At 38.8% G+C, this 25,881-nt stretch overlaps 1 protein-coding gene across 2 annotated transcripts in view; it reads right to left on the bottom strand.

Annotated features, from left to right (window-relative positions):
• RNASEH2B (ribonuclease H2 subunit B) overlaps window positions 1–25,881 on the bottom strand; it is a 75,386-nt gene that overhangs the window by 26,125 nt on the left and 23,380 nt on the right. For both annotated transcript variants that reach the window (XM_056132910.1, XM_056132909.1), the window contains exons 2-7: window positions 24,400–24,471; window positions 22,309–22,416; window positions 19,457–19,533; window positions 16,942–17,056; window positions 6,097–6,161; window positions 2,670–2,778 (exon numbers count right to left, since the gene is read on the bottom strand). In XM_056132910.1, the coding sequence (XP_055988885.1) occupies window positions 2,670–2,778; window positions 6,097–6,161; window positions 16,942–17,056; window positions 19,457–19,533; window positions 22,309–22,416; window positions 24,400–24,471 (546 nt within the window). The remainder of the gene's footprint in view (window positions 1–2,669; window positions 2,779–6,096; window positions 6,162–16,941; window positions 17,057–19,456; window positions 19,534–22,308; window positions 22,417–24,399; window positions 24,472–25,881) is intronic.

The following is a 25,881-nucleotide window of genomic DNA, read 5'->3' as shown; positions in this document are numbered from 1 at the left end:
CAATAAAATTTCATAAGCCCTATTTCTTAATTCAGTATTTTACATAAAATACTAAGGCTAAGTAAATTTAAGACCATAATCTGGGGTAATCATGCAAGGATACAAACTACAGAAAAAAATAGTCCAGTTGCCGGGGCATCTATATGGGTTTTTTTTTGTCCTTTCTTTCCTGCCCTCAGCTGGAACAATGTGCTTCTGAATGAGTGAGTGCTGCAGCCCAATCTGAACGATTTCATAGGAGATTCTCTTGGCCAATGAAGGGAGAGTTATCACTTTTGTACCCTTCTGAAAATGTGCTCGTGATTTTAGGTTAGTAATTATCCAGTGAGTCATGAACAGACCAAAAAAAAAAATCTATTTTAAGAAAGTCATTTGCTTTTCTGGTAATATAACAAGCTAAAGAACTGAATAAAAGGAAATAAGATAAAGAGTATACTGCCTGTTTGATGATTGGGACATTAATAGCAGTAGGGCTGAAACCACGTCCTTATATTTAGAGATTGGTAAACGCACGAACTCAGAGCAGAAGCCTGGACTGCTTAAGAGAAGAGGCTATCCTGGATCAATCATCTACCTTTCTGAGTGCCTCCTTCATTCCCTCTCTCCTTCCCTTCTTTCATCCCATCCTCCTTTTTGTCTGGGTTTTCAGGAGTTGCCCAGGGACCCCACTGGCAATTCTTGACCAACTGGGCCTGCAGATCAAGGCAAGAGCCCAGGCGTGCACAGCTGCTCAGTTCTACAGTGCCAAAGATTACCCAGAGCACAGCCCTGACAGTGCTTGGAGGTCTCCAGCACCGCACCCAGCCAGGCTGGAGGATCACATGGTGCCAGGAATCTAATTGGTTAGACACACGTCACGCACACTAACTGCTATATTATCTCCCAGTTCTTATCATTGTTAAAATGAAGAGACCTTAAAAAATCTCTATAAACACAAAAAGTTTTCTATCTACTCATCATTCATCCACCCATCCACCCATCCACCCACCCATCCATCCATCCATCCATCCATCCATCCATCCATCCATCCATCCATCTCTTTTCTGCTTCTGGTAAAAGTCCCTGAAAGATATTGACAACTGCTAAAATAGTATAGCTTGTTTTCTCCTCGCCTAGCAAAAGCCTCCTATACTTCTGCAAAGAAAAGAGTGAGCCAAGAACACAGAGGTCACTGCTCCCAGTTCTTTGTTTTCTTTTTGTTTTTGGGTCACTCCCAGTGATGCTCAGGGGTTACTCCTGGCTCTGCACTCAGGAATTACTCCTGGCAGTGCTCAGGGGACCATATGGAATGTTGGGATTCGAACCCGGCTCAGCCTCGTGCAAGGCAAATGCCCTACCCGCTGTGCTATCACTTCAGCCCCTCCCAGTTTTATTTTCTTTTAACGACTAAGCTAGATGCTTCAGTGTTACATATCCAAAACAGAGAACACTGAATTTCATTTTTGTCCTAGTATTTGAAGAAGTTAACTGTATTATGTTGCAATTTTTATTCAACCATACATATATAAAAAAAAAGAGGACGCTACAATGGAAAAAGTCAAAGGATGTATTTTAATAAACCTAAAAGAAAAAAAAAGCCAAGGGAATCAATTTTCACTTAAAACCAAAAAACTGATACCTCTAAGCAGGCTATGTGCTTATTTTTTTTACTTTTTTATTGAATCACTGTGAGATAGACCCTTACAAAGTTGTTCATGATTAGATTTCAATCATACAGTACTCCAATACATACATACAAACATACATACTCCACCAGTGTACATCTCCCAATACCAGTGTCCCCAGGTTTCCTCCTATCACCCCCTACTCCACTCCCTGCCTGCCTTTATGGCAGGTGCCTCTCTCTCTCTCTCTCCCTGCTTCTTGACAGTAAGATGGAAATATATGCAGCTCATTGGAATCACTGGGCTGCAAGAAGAGAACTGCCAAACGCTTAAGAGCATGGACTCAGCTAGCATCCAGCCAAGCTCCATCAGTAGTTCAGTTCTCCCATTTACTAGCAGTATGACTTTGGATAGTCTCCAGATGCTCATTGTAAGATGAGACACGGAGGGGGAAGATGAGATCTCAATACACATAGATCTATGCCAACTTAGTAAAAGGCTTGGCACATAAATCATTCCCAATAAATGATAGTCTGGTTTATTAGGATTGCTATTACTATTAGTGACAAATATTTGTTGAATGAATAATTTACAACTCAATCAGTAACAGAAGTGATCTATGGTAGCACTGTAGCACTGTCCTCCCAGTGTTCATCAATTTGCTTGAGTGGGCCCAGTAACATCTCCATTTTGAGACTTGCTGTTGTTACTGTGTTTGGCATATCGAATATGTCACAGGGAGCTTGCCAGGCTTTGCTGTGTGGGTGAGATACTTTCGGTAGCTTGCCGAGCTATCCAAGAGGGGCGGAGGAATGGAACTCAGGTCAGTCAGGTCGGCTACGTGCAAGGCAAACGCTCCACCTGCTGTGCTATCAGTCCAGTCCATCTATGGATGAAATATTATTTATTTCTAAAATAAAATGCATACCTGACACAAAATCTGTAAAAGCACTGGCAGAAATACAAAGCCTCTGAGAATTTAGGGTTTTAAAACCAAAAGACAGACATTGATACACAACAACTTACTCTAGACAAAAATCATTGCTGATGAAATGATTTATTTACCTTCCTTTTCACTAGATGCTTGATCACCAGAGAAAAATGCAGTTGTTGCCTGTACTCGGGCACTCACATTTACATTATTGGTTTTTAAAGCTGCCACAGTCTGATGAACCTATGAATAAAACAAAGGACAAAGGGGAGGGCATTTTCAACTAACTTTAAAATATACAACTTTCTAATGGCACATGGTTCATATATAATCCAGGATGAAACTATCTGAGGACTTAGAAATAGTTTCACCATCTATCATAGAAGAGAGATGGCTACATATTTGGAGGAACGTTGAATGGCAGCAACCACATTTGCGGATTATTGCAGTACATAGATTTGCTCAGGCACACACATCTATACACATCTATACACATTTGGTATAATTGAGGCCGCTGGCCCCCTATGATTTCCCTTTCCCTTCTTTCTTTCTTCCTTGATTTCTTTTCTTCTCTGTCCTCCCTATACTCTGGGGTCAAGGCTGATCTAGGCATCCTCCCTTTACAACATTACATTTCCTTGTCCAGTTATTCTATGTACCACAGATAAGTGAGATCATCCTATGTTTCCTTTCATTTCCAACCAGGTTGCAGCAAATTGCATGATTTCAACATTCCTTGAAACTGCGTAGTATTCCACTGTGTGTATATGTGCCGCACTTCATAAACTATTCATCTGTCATTTGACACCTAGGTTGATTCCCTATCTTAGCTATAAGTGCCATAATGAATAATGTTGTTCATATCTCCTTTTGAATGAATGTTTTTTGTCCTGGGAGTCAATGCCCAAAAGTGGAACTGCTGGGTGATACGGCAACTCAGTTCTAAGTGTACTGTGAACTCTCCATACGGGAGAGTTTTCCACAGGGGTTGAACCACACAATATTGCCACCAGCAGTAACACTCAAATTTTATTTTATTTTATTTATTTATTTTTTTTATAATTTATTTCTTTATTGAATCATTGTGGGAAAAGTTACAGAGCTTTCGGGTTTAGGTCTCAGTCATGTAAATATCAAACACCAAACATGTAAATATCAAATACCAATACTTATTTTTAACCGGGAACCCCATTAGAACCCCACCTCCCACCCCTCCCAATTCCTGTGACGCAGATGAGTTCTAGTTAATACTCTATCTACTTTGACTGGATACATTGTTTCGATAGAAGATGCACCATTATTGTTTAGAGTTTACGACCCCCCCCCCCCCCCATCAGACATGCTGAAACGGAGCTGTGAAATGATTTGCTTTCTACAGCTGGGTTTAAGAATAAAATGATGTCTGGATTTCTGGTTCTGGATTTCTGCTATTTTACTTATTAACCCTGGAAGAATTTCTATTAAAAGTTAGATAGTTAAGAGATTGGTTTCTGTGCTCTGGAGTCGTGGCCGTGCCGGAGAGCCGCTCGTGGGGGGCAGCTGGCGACCTCGGTCGGGCGTGAAGGACGGGCCAGAACGCCCCCCCTGTCCCATGAGGTCCCCGCCGCCCCCACCCGCAGCTCAAACCTGCTGTCCACAAGGCTCCGGTGCGGCCGCCATCTTTCTTTCCAGAGAGGAGCGGGTGAGTGGGTCAACACCCTTTCCCCTCCGGGCAGGCATGCTGGCGCGATTTAACACATAGTCCATTTGCTTTTCTGCTCCAAGCGGGTGGTTTTCTGTACTAAGTCCTTGTGCTTCCGGGGCCGTGGCCATGCCGGAGAGCCGCTTGTGGGGGACAGCTGGTGACCTCGGTCGGGCGTGAAGGACGGGCCGGAACACTCAAATTTTTTTATTTATTTTTTAAAAATTTTTTTTTGTTTCTTTTCTTTTCTTTTTTTTTTTTACAGTTGTAGATTTACAATTTTTTGTGCTTGGGTTTCGATTATACAATGATCAGATACCCATCCCTCCACCAGTGCCCATTTTCCACCACCATGGATAATATCCCCCCACCCCCATCCCCCCATCCCCCCCTGCCTCTGTGGCAGGGCAATCCCCTGTGTTCTCTCTCTCCTTTTGGGTGTTGTGGTCTGCAAAAGAGGCACTGAGTGGCAAACATGTTCAGTCCATAGTCTACTTTCGACATGCATCTCCCCTCCTGGGAGGATCTTCCAAACATCCTTTATTTGGTGCTCCCTTCTCTATCTGAGCTGCCTTTTCCCCTAGAATGCCAGGCTGGCCTCTAAGTTATGGAGTAATCCTCCTGGTGCTGATCTCAGCTATTCTTGGGTATTAATCTCATACTTTGTTACTTTATATCCCCCAGATGAATGCAATCTTTCTATGTCTATCCCTCTCTTTCTGACTCATTTCGCTTAGCATGATACTTTCCATATTGTACCACTTGTATGTAAATTTCATGACTTCATCTTTTCTAACAGCTACATAGTACTCCATTGTGTAGATGTACCAAAGTTTCTTTAACCAGTCATCTGTTCTTGGGCATTCAGGTTTCTTCCAGTTTCTGGCTATTGTAAAGAGTGCTGCAATGAACAAACAAGTGCAGATGTCACTTCGACTATACATTTTTGCCTGTCTGGGATATATTCCCAGGAGTGGTATTGCTGGGTCAAACGGGAGCTCAATTTCTAATTTTTTGAGAATCGTCCATACTGTTTTCCAGAAGGGCTGAACCAGTGGACATTCCCACCAACAGTGAAGGAGGGGAACACTCAAATTTTAATACATCTCCATCCTCTCCTCCTAACTTGCCCTATTCTACTCCAAGAGAAATGCTAGTTGTAAATCTAGGAAATGGCTTTGGAAAGCACTGCCTGACATCATTAAGGCTATGCCTCTGTGTATGAGCAACACCAGCCTCGAGCACCTGTAAGATCTATATCAGCAAGTATACGCAAAATGGTCTGACATGGAAGACTCAAATCTCCGTGAACAAATGGAAAGAACTGCTCCTGCTTCACTGTCCTCTTCAGGATCTCTCATCCTCAGAAGCAAAGGCCCTCCCGTTGATCGTCGATTTGCTCGAGCAGGCCCAGTAACGTCTCCATTGGAGACTTTGTTGTTACTGTGTTTGGCATATTGAATACGTCATGGGGAGCTTGCCGGGCTCTGCCGTGTGGGCGAGATACTCTCGGTAGCTTGACGGGCTCTCCGAGAGGGGCGGAGGAATCGAACTCGGGTCGGCCATGTTGGCTGCGTGCAAGGCAAACGCCCTACCGCTGTGCTATCGCTCCAGCCCAAGAAGCAAGAACCACAGCCTCAGAAGCAAGAATCACAAAAAAAAAATGAGGAATTAGGTCAACAGCAAAGATCAAGCTTCCTCCAGAGATGCATGGAGGAGAGAACAGAAGATTGCTTCTCATGTTTGGGTAACCTTAAGCAGGTTTCCTCTTGTTCTATGACATACAAGAGAGAATGTGGGTTCAGATTTACTCTCTTCTCTAAAGATTATGGAAAAAGGAGACTATTTTTTTTTCATAAGGCACCAGAGAGGTACCATACCTTTTTTTCCAGCCACTTCAAGGTCTTCTCTTTGCTGTACTTATAATATTTTTTGCTGTTTATTTCTGGAATAAAAAAGAAAAAAGTCAGCAGAGTAAATTAAACAAAAGCCATGTCATATACAGGTTAACAGTTTAAAAAATATTTCATAGGAGGTGGGGGGAATTGGGGATACTGGTGGAAGAAAGCGGGCACTGGGGCAGGAATTGGTTTTAGAACATTGTATGCTGCAAACTCAATCCTGAGTTACTTTGTAACTTCATAATTCATGGCGAGTTAATAAAAATTAAAAGCAAAAAATATTTCACAACAGCTTGTAATCTTAAGAGCTCAATTTAGAAACCTTGAAGGCATCCTTGATGCATTAAGAAAATCCCAAAGAGAATCCTGGTACATCAAGCTTTATTCAATCATTGAATGAGTGCGAACTTAAGAAAATAATCAAATTACACAGACAAGTCTGTAGTAAAGGGAACTTAAAATCTCAGCAAATGAGCCTCAAGCAACCTTAATTTCTCTGAACAATTTTCAACTTATTTCACTGTTTTTTTCAATGAGAACATATTTTCGAAATAAAAATGAAAATCCCAAGGAAAAAAGTTGAAATTAAATGCAGGTGAAACTAACTGCCTTGTAAGTTCATTGTACATAATAGGGGAAAATAATTATTGTTTACTCAATCCTGTGCTATTGGGATTAGTGGAGTATAAAAGAAATCAATGTCTTAATGCATCACTGATAAGATCAATAGTGATTTCAAGGCAATTTATATTTATGTTGGGCTCAACTCAACCCTTTCAAGGATAAAAGTTTTATTTATCATCAACTGTACTCCCTTTCCTCACAATCCAACTAGCTTTCTATATGATGTCCCGAATGCATTACTTCCCTGGTGCCAGTTCATCTAAGGAGGTTCCTGGTTCCTGAAACATCAGCAGAGGTAGCATGTCCACCCCCAGTCTGCTGTCCCCATGCAGGAGCTGTCTCTGTGAGGGCAGAAGCACTGGGTTCTCTGGGAACCATCCTGAAGTTATAGACTGACACTTCCTATATGCTCTGTTATGGCAGAGGAAGAGGGAAGCTGCTTATTCAGGGCCATTTTCTGCTGTCTGCTTGAACTGGCTGAATTACACGAAATGATTTGTATGGATGAAGAGGTGGTCTTTGTTCCTGGACATTTACTCCTTCAGTCTGTGGTGGTCAGTACTGTGGGCAAGATAAGGCAAGATAAGGCAGGGGATAGGGCGGGTGGCACGGGACTGGAACTCTGCAGTGACCTCAGCAGAAGCAAAGAGGGAACTGCTGTAAACTGCACCGTCAGGAGTCTGAGAATTCCAGGGCAATGCCAGGTTCCTGGGGCCAGGGTTGCCTGGGCAGCAGCCTACGGAAACGCAAGATGCTCAGTGCTTGGGGTTCTCCCAGGAAACCTTACTGGGCTCTGTGGGTCACTTCACCCTTGCCTCAAGCTCCAAATTTCCTGGAAGCGTTTTCTACTGTCTCTTCATGCTTCTCCCGCCGCTTCCCCACTCCCTGGGTGGATGCAGAAAACTATAAAAAAAAACTCCTCGCCCTCTTATAAGTGCTCCCTAGACAAAGCAGAGAAGCAGGCTTGTCCACTGCACTGCTGCATGCCTGCATGCTCAATGACCACTGGCACCTACTAGGGAGCCAAGCCACATAGTGTTAAAAGCAATACTGTGGACACACACAAAATACTGCATTAAGATCACTCGATCACTTGATTACTGCAATTACTGTAATTACTGCATTAAGAAAACATTACAAATTGAAAACCTGCTAATGAAACAACAGAACTGGACTAAGTTCTGAATAGGCATTTTTTTCTCATTTAATGCTCAGAATACATCAGAAGATGAAAACTAATTTTTGGTTCCTTTCTTCAAAGGACAGGGTTTGAGTGAAATTAAAATAATCTGCCTGGAGTCACTGGTCTAGTGAGCAGCTCAGGAAAAAAAAACTCAGTGTCTCACCCTCCTCAGCATTTCCTGTTTGTTTTGCTTTGTATATGGGGGCCACACCTGGCCATGCTCAGGAGTCACTCCTGACTCTGTGCTCAGGAATTATTCCTGGTGGTGCTCGGGGACCACATGGAACACCAAGATCTGAATCCAGGCCGGATACGTGCCAGGCAAGAGTCCTACCCGCTGTACCAATACTCCATCCTCCTCTACCCATTTCTGATTCTGCTCTCTGTGTGAGACACTCAACTCTGTGGTTCTATAAGACCTCTTGCTGCTTTCTCTGACTCTGATAGCATTTCCTCTGGTTTTTCTGTTGCTACTTCCCCTGGGCTGACTTCATCCTATCTCAACAAGACTCAACAACCCTTCCTGGGAAATCCCTATGTCCCAAGTTGAGGCTCTATGTGTCGAAAGCCAAACTGTCTTTCTTTCTCTGAAAATCAGCCTCTTTGTCACCCAGACTCCAATCTCAAGGCAATACTCACTTTTGCCTTCTCCTACATTCCATGATACTGTGTGGATGATAGGGAGAGAAAATACCAAAAACAAAAACAATTTTTGAAAACAAGAAACAAACAAAACCCCAACAAACACTACGACATAACCAGGAGATAGAGTTTCCTGTGCTAGATTGGAATCAATTCCGTACTTTGGTAATTCTTAGGAATAATTTACATATGATTAGTGAAATGATTTTAAGTGTACAATTTGAAGATTTTGTACAAATGTACTTGTAACATCCCAAATAGTTACATTGAGTCTTTCTCCAGTCAAGACTTTTGATAATTACTGTTTTTTCTCACTATAGAGGTGTAAAAAAAACTATAAAAAACTTTAGAGAAATGGAATCTCACAGTAAATCTGTGTGTGTGTGACCAATTTCTTTTGCTCAAAATACGTTCCCTAAGATTCACTCATTTTGTTGTCACTGGTAAAAGTTTTTTCTTTATATACAGAGTAGTATTATGTGTGTGGCCATACCACATTTTATTTACCACTCACTCACCTACTGAAGGACGTACCTACTTAAGGACATTTAAGTTATTTTTGGTTTCTTTTTTTTTTTTTTTTTTGCTTTTTGGGTCAAACCCCGCAATGCTCAGGGGTTACTCCTGGTTCATGCACTCAGGAACCACTCCTGGCTGTGCTCAGGAGACCATATGGGATGCTGGGAATTGAACCCGGGTCGGGCCACGTGCAAGGCAAATGCCCTACCCGCTGTGCTATCACTCCAGCCCTATTTTCAGTTTTTTAACTATTTTGAAAAGACTGCTATGAAAACAAAAGGTGCTCTGAACATTCTTCAAGTCTCTGCAGGAATATACATTAGTCCTGAGTAAATATTGAGAAATAGAATTACTGAGACAGAAATAATTGTGATGAAATACCATCTTATGCTTCTGTTAGTCATGTAAGTGAGTTCTAATTTCCCATTTAGCCACTTTGGTAGATATTAATGATATGTTCTTGGAATTTTAATAAAAATTTTCCCATAGAATAATATTTAACATTTTTCATTAGCCTAAGTGTCTTCTTTTGGGAAGTGTCATTTCAATCTTTTGCTAACTCAGATACTTAGAATACACATATTTTATCATATAAATAATAGGCAAGCCTTCTCTTTTATTTGTGACTTATTTCCTTTTTTCTCTTAATGGTGTCCTTCAGACAGGAGAAAATAATTTTAACAAAATATATTTTTATGGATTGTACTTTTCGGATTACAGGATGTCTTTGCCTAGTCTCAAGGCCACAGAATGTTTCCCAGTTTTCATTTTGAGTTCAGTAATTCTGATTTTTGCATTCATGTCATGATTCATTTTAAGTTTTTTTCTGTATGACTGTGGTGATATCAGGGTCTGGTGGTTGCAAACTGAACCTAAGTGTACAGGAGTGAAAGGACTAAAGACCACTTGCTTTCCTTTACTCTGTTTACTATTTATCCTTATGTTTTATGCCACATAATTTCTATTATGGGCATTTCATTAAATTGATATCAATTTGGAAGCAAAGGGTATAATATTACAAGACTCAGGCTCTTGTAATTCATGAACATGATATATCTCAATGGTAATTATTTGTCCTTTAATTTCCCTCAGCAAAATTTTGCAGTGTTCAGTGTATTGGCCTGTATTATCTCATATTTGTCACTAAAGTAGTTTATTGATATTATAAATGGTATGTTCCATCATCTGTTTGCTGCTAGTACATAAAATGCCACTGACTGGCATATTGATTTTGTATCCTAAGACTTTGTTTATTAGTTTGTGACATTTTAAAAACAGATTTCTTTGAGATTTTTAGACTTAAAACTGTATTGTTTATGAATAAGGACACTTTCTTTTGGTAAGGGGTTCTCAAGCATTGCGCCAAGGCCCCCACCAATGATCCTCAGGTAGCTGGTAGCTGGGACAGTGGTTCAATGAAGGGCCTGAGGATGTTGTGCTGCTCTAGCCTTGTGGTGCAGGGGATTACCGGGTTATCCCACTGGTGCTCAGGGGTTTCTAGAACTGTACCCTGTGAAGCTCAGGGGACAATAGTGGCAATTGAGTCTGGGCACCATGCTTACCATGGTTAGTCCTAACAGATGTACTTCCTGGTCCTGAATGGACACTTTGATCTTTTCACATTTCTATCTCTGTGTGTGTATATAGTTTGCTTTTTTTTTATCTCTTGGAAGTGGCTAGGACTTCCAATTGTGAATAGAAGTTGTGAGCCATCTTTATCTTGCACCCAGACTTAGGAGAATGTTTTCAGTCTCTTTCAGTGATGTATAATGTTAGCTTAGGTTTGTTAGAGATTCTCGTTGCAATAGTTCCCTCTGTTTTTAAAATGTCACAAACTAATAAACAAGGTCTTAGGATATAATAGTTTCACTTCCTGTGGTTTCAGATCCATGGTTAACTAAATCATCAAACTAACATGTAGATATTTTGAGATCATATTTAAATAAATTTTATTGTAGCATATTGTTATAATTTCCATTATACGATTATCATTGCCATCTCTCACCATAATAAATTTATAAAATAGAATTTTATTACAGGTGTACATTATAGCAGTGTTTGATGTTATCCTTTATTGCAAGCACGGTCTATGGGTCCTTTTGAATAAGGAGGGGGAAACTGTATCAGATTGATAAAGTTCTCTTTAGTCTCTTATTTGCTGAGAATTTACTTTATGATCAATCACAAATCACAAATCAAATCATTTTATGATTAAATTTTTGTTAAATGCTTTCTCTGCATCTATTTAGACAATGATGCAGTTTCTTTTATAATATGTTAATACAATGAATTATGCCAATTTATTTTCTAATGTTCAGTCAACTTTGTATTACTGAAATAAACTCTTCTTGATTGTGATCCTTTTTATATATTTGATTTACTAATTCAGCTAGGGGATTTTCAGTTCAATGCACATAAGAGATATTGACCTAGTTTTTCTTTTATGCTATAATTTGGAGTTTGGTACTTGAGCTAGCTTCATAAAATTGGCTGGGAAATAATCTTCATTCGATCTCTGAAAAAGTTTTGAGTAAAGGCCATTATTTTGTTGGGTACTATTCCTTCCTTAATTATGGTAGAATCTATTATCAAGGCCAGCAGGGCCTCTGTTTTTATTTCTAGTAAGTTTTATAATTACACATTTATTTCTAATTAAATATTCCATGGAAAAGATGATCACTAAGAAATATTCAGCTTGATTATCCCAGAATGTAACACAGGGATCAGTGAAGAAACTACTGCTTAATTTGAAACTTAGTTTTGATAAGCAATCACATTTAAATTGCTCACAAAGGCCACAGATTACCCACAATTATGCAAAATACCCTAACTAAGCTCTTCTGTGGCATAAATTTAATATTTGTGAGAGTTAGTGAGTTAAATAATATATGCATAGGCTGCAAAGTTTTCTTTCCCAATGTCTGGTGCCTATAAAACTGGTCTCAACATCTGGAAAGACTGGGTTTACAAAATAAAGATGGAATAAAAGTGAGTCCACAATTAAACAGTATGTTCAGCAATTGGGTAACCAGTTCACAAACTTGAATTTCCCTGATGTATTGTTGTACAAAAACTGCCTAGAGCACATTTTCACATCTATTTTCTCAATGTTTTCCATAACTGAGAAACTCATATGGTCTTTTTTTTCCCTGCCTCCTGGGGATAGAAAATTGGCAACTGTACATGGGGTATTTTAATCAGGTAAGTTTTCCTGGCTATTCCTGTTAATCACATCAGGCAGTGCAGTATAGCTTTTGCTTGCAATATGAAACAGAGTGTTACACTCAAGATGTAGTTCATAACCCTTTATTAGTTCTTTCCCCTATCATTTCTCCACTGAATGTGAGCGTCTTTGGCCAGAAACATGCTGAGCCCCAGAGATAGCAAACAGAGACACGTCATTTCCTTCCCTAAGAAAGCAGGTAGTGCTAACTCAAGTCACCACCAATCATCATTCAGGACCCAAACAACTGTGGCAGGGTTTACTTGGCAGAGAGAAGGCGAAAGGGAAGATTCTCAGAAACTTTGCTTAACTAGATCTTTAATGCCACAAACTTCTCAAGACAGCATCTGTAGTCTAAAATCAAAAAAACTAGTTGGGGAATTTGAGTATTTCAGGTTTCAGTCTCTCTACACAGTACCTGTAAGGGATGGAAATTCAAAAACATCAACTTTCTACTTTTCCTTTGTTCTATGTTATGAATACTACTGACTAGTTTCTAGCAGTCTTCTTATTTAAAATCCTAACAGTAAAATACACAGAATGGAGCCAAATGTTAATTTACAAGTGGACAATATTCCAAATTTGAATAAGCAGCAGTATCCAAAATGTGATTTTGTAATTTACATGAAATGTATATTTTGGGCCAAAAGTATTTCTCATATCATTTGATCAAATTGGATAACTAGGAGCACCAACCCCTGGTAAGCCCTTTAATCAGAATATGCAACTCCCCCATTATCACAAAAAGGGAAGAGAAGGGGAACATTTTAAAAATAGAGTCTCACCAGTGAAAATCTAAGAGGACAAAAGCTTCACAATTTAGAACAATTTTGCCAACTACTAATTACAACATACGGCAAAGCAAGCCTTGATCTTTCAGATCAAGTATACAGAAAAGCTTGAATGATTTGTTTAAAATTATACAGAAAATGCATTTTGAATTTTCCTGTTTGACCAATCAGATCCTAAAGTTATTATTTGCAATCTCCCCCTACATTTGTCTGTACCTTTAAATTTTTGAGTGAAAAAGAAACTTTTTGATAACAAGCCAAAAAAGCAAGATTTAGCCATGAAAAAGAAGGTAGGGGAAAGGAAACTATTTGGTGAGTGTTTTGCATGTATGAGGTCCAATGGTCACTCACATCACAAAAACAAGCAGATCGATTAGATTAAGTCATGGCTAAATTCTGGAGATAGGCTATGTATACAAACGTATCATGCAGTATGACTGATAGCTATAGTTAAAATTACATATTTTAAAGTTGTTCAAGAGACTAGATCTCTAAAGGAATCATCATAAGAAACAAACTTCTAATGGGAGAACTGGTCCCCACAACTGAGTCTGGAGGGAGGGGTTTTGAAAAGAGGAAAGTTGAAGTCCTTGGGTGAGAGAGGTGGATATGCTAGGAAGGTGTTGGAATTATTATTGGAAACCATAATTAGAAGATAAATAGTACTGTAAATCAGGAATATTAGTCAATAAAATCGAGAAAAAAATTCTATGTGTAGAGATAGGTAGTATCTAGATTTATTGTGATACTTATTTAATAATCATATATTGAATCTTATTATATATGTTGAATCTTATGTTGTACACCTAAAACTAATATGTTTTACGTCAATAATATCTCCATTTTAAAAAATGGCCAAATAGGCATTTTGACAAGATATTCAAGTAACTAATAAGAATATGAAAATATTTTTAACATGGTTAGTCATCAGGGGAATATAAATCAAATTACAATGTATTACCAATTCATCTCTCCTAGAATAAATATATTGATATTTAAAAGGGAAATAACAAGGTATTATTTGTTATATTCACTTAGACAAAATATTCACTTAGAATCATTGCTTCACCTGCCCATGTAGTTTTATTTTGCAAATAACTATATAATCAACATGTACACATCAACATGTACATATTGAGAGTTCTCTAAAATGTCTAGGTCTTAAATGTTTCTTTACTTTTTAATGTAGTAAGGCAGAACACAAAGAAATTCAGATTAAATTTTATAGGGTAAAAGATGTACCCAATTCTCCAGAAGTTTGGGTCATTTCTTCATAAACAAATTTATTCCCTAATGAACTTCAATTTGTAATTCTTAAAATAATGGAAGATTTAAAACCCAAAACAAGCCCAAACCAAAGAAATAAAATCTCTCATGTCTCATCTTCAAAAAGACCTCCTTACAAAAGACACACAATCAATTCCGTATGCCTTGCTTTTCTCCTGGACACACAATACAAATATATTAAATATGTTTTCTATATATGTGATACTAGCACACTGAGATAAATGTCTTTCCCCATGAAAATCCAAAAGACATGCACAAGAACAATTACTTAGAGTCAAATAAGGTGTATATATATATATATATATATATATGTGTGTGTGTGTGTAAGCACATCCATTACAAAAATTGCTTACATTATAAATTACATTATAAATCCTTTCTGTAGCACTGTCCTCCCGTTGTTCATCGATTTGCTTGAGGCCCAGTTAAGTCTCCATTGTGAGACTTGTTGTTACTGTGTTTGGCATACTAAATATGTCACAGGTAGCTTGCCAGGCTTTGCTGTGTGAGCGAGATACTCTCGGTAGCTTGCAGGGCTCTCTGAGGGGGAGGAAGAATCAAACCTTTCTCAGCTGGGCCGGCTGCACGCAAGGCAAACGCCCTACCACTGGGCTAGAATGATTACTAAATAATCAGTCATGGCCAAATAAGGTATATTTGTAAGCACACCTCCAATATAGCAGTACTTTTAGAGTTAGGAAAAGTTGGAAGGTGAAAGATTAGAACAAGAGTTCAACTAATGATTGAATAGTCAGTGTTTGGAATGAAAGAAGGAATGAGAAAGACAGGGAAGCTCTTGCTTCGAAAGTTTGACTGTAAGCTAACAAATACCAATGGACTAATATTCTCACTTCCGTGTATCTAGGTTTTCATTTAAGTGTTTATACAGCTAACATAAGATTTTTGGACGATGACTTAATTGCATTTTCGACTTGCACTTACTTGGCAAAATCAAAATGATTTTTGATTATGCCTCATCATTTTAGCTTTCAGAAATAGCTATGAGCTACTTCATTTGTCACCAACAAAAGAGACTGCTGTCCCCTGCCAAGCTCATCATCAGGGAATATCTTTAATGTGACTGCTTTGATAAAACCCTGGCACCACATTTCCCTTAGATTCAAAATAGAGCAGGAAGTCTGGCCAAGTATGAATTTGGTAGGCCCCTCAGATGTAAAATGCAATCAGTGAGGTTCTTCCCCTTTCCACTGTAAACTTACACTTCTTGGAATCACACTTTCTTGGTCCCAAAGGAACTGTCAGTTGGCCAAACTATGACTCTGGACAACCACAACATATCAGCTGTTGTTCTGGTTTTTCACAGTGTTTTTATATTAACCCCAAAACTACTGGGATGATTTTTGGAAACAGTGATGCTAAGTTTATATAGTGCTACTAACTTGTCAAAACACAAGCATTCTCTCACATCCTCCTCTCAAAATTCAAAGAATGATCTAAAACTCATGTCTGCACTGCCTCTAGTCTATTCCTCTTACCTATCCCTGTCATCTGGAGGCTTGCCTTTTGTTGGTCAAGATACAAAGCCAAGTCATCCCAGAATTCTCCTTTTCTTTGACTACAATTCAATTACCTCTAAAAATCTTCTTCCTTCTAGTTTCATCTTTTAAGCTCACTCATCATCTCTCATCTAGACCACTACAGCAGCTTCCCTGGACTTGGGTTATTATATTCTCCACATTCTCCCACTTCCCTGCTTCTAATTTCACTGACACTACCATTAGGTTAAATTCAAACACACATAAGGTCCCTCACCATATGAACCCTGCTCACCATTCCTCTATCTGGCGATAGCGAACTCCTGAAATTTCCTAAACATGACAAACTTTTCTCTACATCCATGCCTTTGATATGCCGACTTACTTTTCAGGACTCCCTTAGATGTCATTACATCCAGGAAAACTCTCCTACCCATCCTTCCAAGCCATAAGCCTGTCCTGTGTGTCCTTAGAAAACCCAGAATTCACATCCATTACTTTCTGTTGTTATTGGCCTCCTTGTCATTTAACCCACTAGATTTGAAGCAAAGTGAATGAAAGGGTAAAGTCTTATTTATAAGTATCCTCAGAGTCCAGCACCTGTACTTATTTTTCTTAGCAAGTGTTCAACAAATGCTTTTTGGATCAATAAAGGAAGAGGTTTCATGAAATTTTGTAATTTTACTAGTAATTTTTATAGAGCATGACTCAGAAATGAAAAAAATTATAAATCCAAGGCAGAAATTCATTAAATGAGTTAATTAAATCAAAGATAAGTTTAAAAAAGAACTAAGACTAAAGCCCAAATTTCATGATTCCTGGTCCTGTAGAGACAGACCACCATATTTCCACTAGTTGGGATTTCAACAACAGAACAATTCAGTCGTAATAAGTGGAGTAAGCAGAATAGCATTGATAAAGAAAGGCAAATCTATAAGTCAACTTCCCCCATGTCTGACATAGAATCAGCATTATACTAAGTGGGTCTTTAAAACCACTTCTCATACAAATGCCCAGTCTTCCTGATAGCCTTAAGTCTGGTTTCAAAGATCACACTACCTTTCTCCTGTGTCACATGTTGAAGTAATTTCTCAAGTTCAGGAAGTTTCAGCAACAAGATACAATTCGGAAACATGTCATCCATCACAACTTGATCTAAGGGCTGAAATTTTCCCTGAAATTAGGGTGAAGGTATACATTATTTAACCAGAATGCAGGTATTCCAATCAAGACATTCACACATTTGGGGCTAGAGTCATAATTTTGCAGGCAGGGCCCTTGCCTTGCATGCAGCTGACCCCGATTCAATTCCCCGCATCTCATAAGGTACGCTGAGCACTACTGGGAGTGATTCCAGAATGAAGAGCAAGGAATAACCCCTGAGAATCACCAGATGTGACCCCAAAAAGAAAAAGAAATCCAAAACTCACATTAAGAAAAAGAGTGAGACGTATTTATTACATGTGACTAGAAAATATCATAATATAAAAATAACATGAGACTGACACATAAGGATAGTAGAGAAAGGGCCAGAAATATTGCTCCATGGTTGGCAGCTTGACTCATGAGTTGGAGGAGAAGGCAGCTGGAATATAGAAGTGATCATTAAGTCAAAGATGGTTAGAGGGATTGTTCGGTATAGAAGATGTGTGCTGAAAGTAGATAAAGGACCAAACGTCTCAGTATCTGTATTGCAAACCATAATGCCTAAAAGTAGAGAAAGTAGAGCAAGAGTATGGGGGAAACTGTCTGCCACTGAGGCAGGGGGAGGGGTTGGATAGTGGGGGGAGGTAGTGGGGACATTGGTGGTGGAAAATGTGAGGGTGGAGGAATGGGTGTTTGATCATTGTATGACTGAAACTCAAATATGAAAGCTTTGAAACTATATCTCATGGTGATTCAGTAAAAAAAAAAAGAAAAGAAAATATCATAAATAAGAATCAGTTTCCTCCTTGAATACTCCTAGGTTATTCCCTCAGAATGAGATGGGAGATTCTACTGTCTTCTATTAAATCAGACCTCAAACATTTTGAAGAAATGTGAAATACTGAATTTTATTGTGGCATAAAAAAAATTCTATTTATAATAACATGTAATGGAATTATTAATTTAAGATATTTGAAAACTTCTCAGTTTCTATTTTAATACAGTGTATACCGAGAGAAATCTATACAAGTTCTTTGGTATGCTTAATAATTTTTAAGTGTATAAAGATACCCTAAGATCAAATGATAGTAATATCAAAATCAATTAGCACAGCGGTAGGGCGTCTGCCTTGCACGCAGCCAACATGGCCGACCCGAGTTCGATTCCTCCGCCCCTCTCGGAGAGCCCGGCAAGCTACCGAGAGTATCTCGCCCGCACGGCAGAGCCTGGCAAGCTCCCCGTGATGTATTCGATATGCCAGACACAGTAACAACAGAGTCTCCAATGGAGACATTACTGGGCCCGCTCGAGCAAATTATATTACAAAAGATGTATTTTATCTCCACGAGAGGGCTCCCCCCCCCCCCCCAATTAATAGTCGCTTATTAGGCACATACTAGTTAAGTTATTTCAGTCTCCCACACAAAAAAGTAAATGAGTTTCCAGTTTGTCTCCATTCTCTGTCACTGTCTCTGTCTCTCTTTTGCAGATGTGTGGGTTTGGGGCCACACCCAGTGGTGTTGAGGGGGTTCCAGCTCTATTCCTAGAAGGTCCCAGAGGTTATCCCTGAGGTTGGCCACGTGCAAGGTAGGTGTCCTAATTATCTACAATTTCTTAAGCGCAAGATGACATATCTGGGGGCTGGAGCGATAGCACAGTGGGTAGGACGTTTGCCTTGCACATGGCTGACCTGGGTTTGATTCCCCACATCCCATATGGTCCCCTGAGCACCACCAGGAGTAATTCCTGACTGAAGAGCTAAGAGTAACTCCTGTGCATTGCCAGGTGTGATCCAAAAAAAACAAAACAAAACAAAAGACATATCTTCTAAAGTTGGTGGTAACTTTCTTAACACTTGTCTCATATTTCAAAACTGAGTAGTACTTACTGATCAAATCTCAAACAAATAAGGCACATAGTATGAAGGGTTAGCTGATGAGAGGTCAAGGTTAAGCTAGTTTAAGACTAAGATTAAGGTACTGGTTCTCAGGTCTACATGTCAGGGCTTTGATCTATACCAGAACATGAGGCACAAGTGTTCTGTAGCACTGTAGCACTGTCCTCCCGTTGTTCATCAATTTGCTTAAGCGGGCACCAGGAACATCTCCATTATGAGACTTGTTGTTACTGTTTTTTTGCATATTGAATACGCCACGGGTAACTTGACAAGTTCTACTGTGTGGGTGGGGTACTCTCGGTAGCTTGTTGGGCTCTCCAAGAGGGATAGAGGAATTGAACCTGGGTTGGCGGTGTGTATGGCAAATATACTATCAGCTGTGCTATTGCTCCAGCTCAACATGTGTTCTACACCAACCAAGTCAAATCGGAGTAGGAAATCAACATTTGGATCATAGAAAGAGGAAGGATGTCAAGCAAAAAACGACCTATTTTGTTTCCTCACTGTCAATATTCCAAACTGGAAACTCACCACTTTATCAGCCTTTATAAGATAGTAGAGAAGAAGAAATAGAGGGTCCATGGGTGTTGCAAAGTGGAGAAGACCACCTACAGAAAAAGAAACAAAGGGAATTAGATGTCTTGGAAGAATAATTTACTTGTTTCATTTCAATTCCAGTGTGAAAATCACTTGAAGAAAAATATATGTGGAATATCAAATTCAGAAGCTTATAAAGGCCTAAGAGTGAATATGGTTCTCTCAAAAGACAGAATTTGATCTATGAGATTTTACTTCAAAGAGTTGCAAATTTCTTTTTTTTTTCCTTGGGGGGGGGGATATTTTATAGCCACATGTTGCCATGGGAATCAGCTATAGAATGGTGTTTTCCATAAATGGTTAATACCTGGGAATGGCCATTAATAAAAGAGAGTTGCAAATTTCTGTATGGAGAGGTGAATCAAGACAGCAGACATGATTTTTCAAAGTTTCTATTTCTTTGGTAAAAATTATCTTTAACAGAGTTCTTCCCTCCAAAACCAAGTGCGGGTTAAGGGAAAGAGAGACAAACCAGGCAAAAATTAGAAAAGTTGTGTAAATAAAATATAACCTATTGTAAAACGTTATTTTCAGTGTTGCTGGGATTGAAGTATTGAATGCATTACCCACTCTGGACATGGTCCCTTCTATGATTTGTAAACTCACAACTCTGGACTGTCATTGCTTCAGAATTTAAAAGGCTGTTATCCACCACAAAGCTTAGCCCCATTACTCCATGGCCTGAAGAAAAGGGCAAGAGGGTAGGAAAAGTCCCTGTCAAGACAGAGCATAAGCAAACTAGAAGCTTTGTGGTAAGATGCTGGGTGGTGTGCTGGCACAAAGATAAAGGGCAAAAGAAGAGAGAGAGAGAGAGAGAGAGAGAGAGAGAAAACGGGGAAAAGGGGGGTATATTGGGGAGATTTGGGGAGATTGGTGGTGGGGAATGTGCACTGGTGGAGGGATGGGTGTTTGAACATTGTATGATTATACCTCAAACATGAAAGCTTATAACTATCTCACGGTAATTCAATAAAACAATAATTTTTTTTTAAAAAAGATAAAGGGCAAATAAGGGAAATTAGCCAGCCCGCTTCTTTGTAGTCCCCTCAAGAATCCTAAGCCCCTTCTTCCGTGTAAGTGAACCTGTTTTGTTTTTGTTTTAATCAAATGGAACAAGAAACACTTTAATATAAATATACCATAGGTTCTGGTTACTTTAATTATACTGTAGCACTGTCCTCCTGTTGGTCAAAGATTTGCTCGAGCGGGCCCAGTAACGTCTCCATCGTGAGACTTGTTGTTACTGTGTTTGGCATATCAAATACATCACGGGGAGCTTGCCAGAATTTGCCGTGTGGGCAAAATACTCTCGGTAGCTCACTGGGCTCTCCGAGAGAGGCAGAGGAATTGAACCCGGCTCGGCCGGGCCGGCCGCATGCAAGACAAATGCCCTACCGCTGTGCTATATATTATAATTATATTTAATCATTTTGGCTTCAGGAAACATAGTTCTCTACCTTAGTTCTTTAATAGAAAAAACAAATATACTGACAAGAAATTTAAATTTTAAATTTTATATATATATATGAATCCATTTCACAGTAAATAAATACAAATTAAGGAAGTAATATGACATTGACTGATTTGCAGGGAGGTGGACACGTGCATTGCTTAGGGGCAACTCTTAGTTCTCTGCTCAGGTGTTACTCCTGGCAATGCTCAGGGTCTATGTGGTAACTGGGGGTCAAATGTCTATGAGGTAACCATTATATTCAGAAATTAGGAATAAGTTTCTTGGTATACAAGTAATATCCTGATGGTTATTCTTAAAAGTAGCTGTTTCAAATTAAGTTTCAATGACGAAAAAGCAGGCAGCATTACTGTGAACCTAATGCTCCCTGAAGACTCTCCCCCTTGCAGAAATCAGGTCATAAAAGCACCTGAAATTCTGTTTTCTTCTGAGTGAATATTACTTTGAGATTAAAGGTATGTTTTAAAAACATTCAGTGTTGCTGGATGGTTATATATGTTAAAGGAAGGAAGATGGCTATAGTAATTTATATGATAAAGCATGAAAAAAATCTGTTGTCATCTACTTTATTTATTTATTTATTTTTTGCAGGATTTTCTCTCATTTACTTCAAGTTCTTCACATCCCTTATCTTTTTTTAAAAAAATTTTTATTAGTGAAACACCATGAGGTACAGTTGTAGACTTACAAATTTTTGTGCTTGGGTTTCAATTATACAATGATCAAATACCCATCCCTCCACCAGTGCCCATTTCTCACCACCATGGATCCCAGTATCCCTCCCACCCCCCATTCCCCCATCCCACCCTGCCTCTGTGGCAGGGCATTCCCTTTTGTTCTCTCTCTCTTATTGGGTGTTGTGGTTTGCAAGAGAGGCAATGGGTGACAATCATGTTTGGTCTATAGTCTACTTTCAGCATGTTGCCAGTTACTTTAGAAGCTACCGCTGCATTACACATTCAAGGAGAAAGGTGTAAAATAAACCTGAGTGCCTCCAACCGGGTTTAACAGCAGAGTGAAGAGTTTCCATTCAGTTCAGCGTGCACAAAGGCAATTAAATAGCTGACTGTGCTAGTGTTTCAGAGTTGCTAGTTTAAATCTCATCATCCGAAACACAGAGAGGCATTGCTCAAAAGTTGAGCAAAGCTTTCCTTTCTCCTTCATGAAAACCTGCTCTCATGACAAGGAAGGCTAAACCACGACAGACTCCAAACCAGATAGATCCACATGTAAAGGACAGAAAAGTATGTGTTTAGTTAATGGAAATATATATATGTATACTTCCATTATATATATATATATATATATCACTCACCTGATTGAACTGACTGATTTATAAACCAAGAATGGTGTTTTTCCTTAAAAACCTTTATTTCAAAAAGCTGCTGCAGACACATATTAAACAAGTAAATGGCTCCTTCCCCTGTTAAAAAAAAAATCTATTTTTTATTTGTTTATTTGTGAATTCTCACACACACACACACACACACACACACACACACACACACACACACACTCAAGACTATCCAATAGTTCTAAGGAATGTTCTTAATATGAACATAACATACATAGATATATTCTATACAAAGCAACTCCCAAGAAAGCTTATAGCTATTATATGCAGATGCTTGTTTTCTAGCTTCATAATCCTCACTGAAATTAAACCAATAAATTAAAAATTGCAAGTCATTTATCTTAAATGCTGCAAAGCCTTTCAAATCAAATCATCAGATCAGGAAGAAAAAGCCATTCTGACCAAAAACCTCCCAAACCCAAAGATTCAGTCAAATAAACTGAGTAGGCCAGTGGATTCTTGTGGTTCAGGTGCCCTCAGTCCAACCTAGACCCTCAGCCTGAGTACAAAGCGAAGGCAGCTTTCCATAAGGAAGGCCGGGGTCCCACAGCAGTTACAGGCCTCAGGCTGCAAGGAGTCCAGCTCCAATCCATGAGGATGAGTTTTATGCTTTCTCTGAAATAAATAAAAGCTGGAAGTGGGCGAAGACGTGTTGTAGGTTTTATTACCTCAAAGCAAGGAATATTTTTCTAAATATAGGGCAACTAAGGACCTTGAGTCTGACCCCATCTCCACCACACGTGTGCTCTTAAGGAGCTTCTCTGTGCCTCAGTTTCCCAATCTGCATTATAGGAGCAATACTGAATTCACCTCACGAGTATCTGCTTGTATTAAAAAAAAAATACACACCAAGGTCTGAAAGGCAGACTTGGTGCCTAGTCAGGACACAGAAACTGTAAGCATGTGTTTTACCACAGCCAACAAAACAAAAAAAACCCCATTTGTTCTGCTGTCTAAACATTCTGATAAAATGTAAGTTTTACCAGTAGACTGACTTTGTTACTTTTTTCCATCCTTTTAACTAAATACTTTTTGATTCTTTACTGCTTCTAAAACTTCTCTTGGGAAAAAAAAATTGCCTCAACTCAGTCCTAGCTAAGAGTTCCAAATGGTTACAGGTGCTAAATTGTAATTAAGTTCATGATGAGCAAAATAAGGAAGTCAAAAATTCTTTTCTGCTGTTTTTATTAATATATCTTTCAAACAAATCAAACATCAAGGTAGATACGTTGGCTTTCCCTTACTTCACTATTATTATAGTCACTGAGAGACAGCTCTAACTTGCTAATTATTTTGTATCCAGGCAAATCTTTATAAAGCTAGCAATAACCCGATAAGATAAAACTTATAAAATGAAGTAATGTAATAACAGCTACACAGAGATAAAACAGTATCATCAGCATTAGTATCTATAGTTCTTTTAATTTTTTTATCTAAAGATTAAAAGTACAGAAAAATCACCAAAAATAAAATTTAAGTAAAATCATTTCCAGCAAAATACATGCCTTTTCAATACACAAAGTTTTTAAAATAAAAAAGACAATCGCCCCTTGACAGAGAAAATTTACAGACTACTTTTGGTCACAAGAAGGAAAGTACAGTTAAAAATGAAACTACTCAAAATCTTGACTTGTCGAGTAAAAACCTCCTTAAAAAAAAAAAACCCATGGCTGCTTATTTTACTTCATAACATAAAGTGAATATAAGAAAAGTTGGCTTGTGAAAGTCAAAGAAAATTAATGTTTTCTAAGAGAAATCAAACATGCTACATTTTTGTTTTGCCAACATTTCTGATGAATGAACAGTTCTATGGATTAAAATTCTAAGAAGAAATACAAATATTTACAGTGAATGAATTATCTGAGAAGCCTAGGAATGTCATACATTTGCCTTTGTCGTCCTGCAATGCTGACTTACCTTTAAATGGCATTCAGGAAGGAAAAAAACATACAAAGTCAAATAAGTAAATTTCCCTTTAAGTCAGTGTTTGAAAAAAAAAACAATTTCAAGTTATTATTACTGGATAAAAAAGGGAGTGGGGTGAGAACTTACCTGAACATGGGTGAACTAATTTTACAAACATAAGCCCATTCTTCATCTTTTTGGAAGTATTTTTCAGATATTCTGAAAGAAAATGGTGAGTTTATAAAATTACAAAACATCTGCTTTAGCGTTTTATGTACTTCACCCTTATTTTGTTTATTTTTGGGGGGCAGTGGAGGGTTCCAAGTGGTGCTCTGGAGACCTTGAGGACCAGGGTCTTCAACGGGTTCCTCTTAGTGACCCACCAATCAAACCAGTGGTTGACAAAGAGTTCAAGGTTGAGGTGCTGCTCAGGCCTCTGTCAGGATCAGACTGGGGTCAGCCACACACCAGGCATCCAACTATACCCCTACTAACTTTCTTTGGCCTATTTTATTGTCTACTTTCTATATGAATTTTCACTCTGAAAATTTTAAGCAAAATTTTATTGGTGACAGGCTGTGTGATCAGCAAATGGCTAATTTCCATATAAACTGCAGTAGAATTTTAAGCAGATTTTCTTTCTTGGAGAAGTTAGGAGCAAGACTAATAGTCTACTGTCCTGGGTAAAGCCTTGACTCAAACTTTTACTCATTTTTTTTCTCTTGGTCATGTTACTCAGTTGTCACAATTTTTACTGTGGCTCCCTTGAAATATTCTGGGGCCCTGTGGGGAGGGGGATGGGCACATAATACCTGCTGAGAAGCGCTACTTTAAAGGTAAGCTTTCCCCAAGGAACAAAATCAGCCTCACATGAAGCAGAGCAACCAGAGACCCTCAAAGACAGGAAAGGGACTCTACTCCCTTCTCTTTTCTAAGGCCTCCATTCCCTTTAGACCACTTCATATTCTCATAAACTTGAATACAGAAAGCATGTTTTGAAAGTAGCTTTCTTGCCAATGATTACCATCATCTTATCTTATTTTATTTTATTTTATTTGCTTTTGGGGTCACACCCAGCAATGCTCAGGGGTTACTCCTGGTTTTGCACTCAGGAATTACTCCTGGCGGTGCTTGAAGGACCATATGGGATGCCGGGGATCGAACACGGGTTAGCCGCATGCAAGGCAAATTCCCTACCCGCTGTGCTATCGCTCTGGCCCTGATTACCATCATTTTAAAAATAAGTGATATTTAAAATATGAAGAAAAGATATGAAGAAAAAATTTTGACTCACAGTATTACCAAATTTTAACCCACTGTACTATCATCGCTCCAGCCCCGAATTTTGAGATTTCTACTTGTAACCAAATGGTGTCCAGGAATCCAATTTATCCTCCCACCTGATACAACCAGAAAAATAAATAAATAAATAAATAAATAAATAAATAAATAAAAAGATTACTTTTCACATGACCCATAGAAGACAGGGTAAACAAAAATGGGAAACAGGGGAGGTGAGCCCTCTGATTGCCTCATTTTACTACCTTTTGACTTTCCGCAGAACGGAGAAGCCAGAGAAGCTAGGCAGGCACCCTATGCTGAAGAGAAAAAGCAAAGAGCCCTAGAGAC

The sequence above is a fragment of the Sorex fumeus genome, unplaced genomic scaffold (assembly GCF_029834395.1).
Source record: "Sorex fumeus unplaced genomic scaffold, SorFum_2.1 ptg000095l, whole genome shotgun sequence".
Lineage (NCBI taxonomy): Eukaryota > Metazoa > Chordata > Mammalia > Eulipotyphla > Soricidae > Sorex > Sorex fumeus.
Note: the sequence above shows the minus strand (reverse complement) of the source record. Positions and strands in the feature narration are given on the sequence as shown.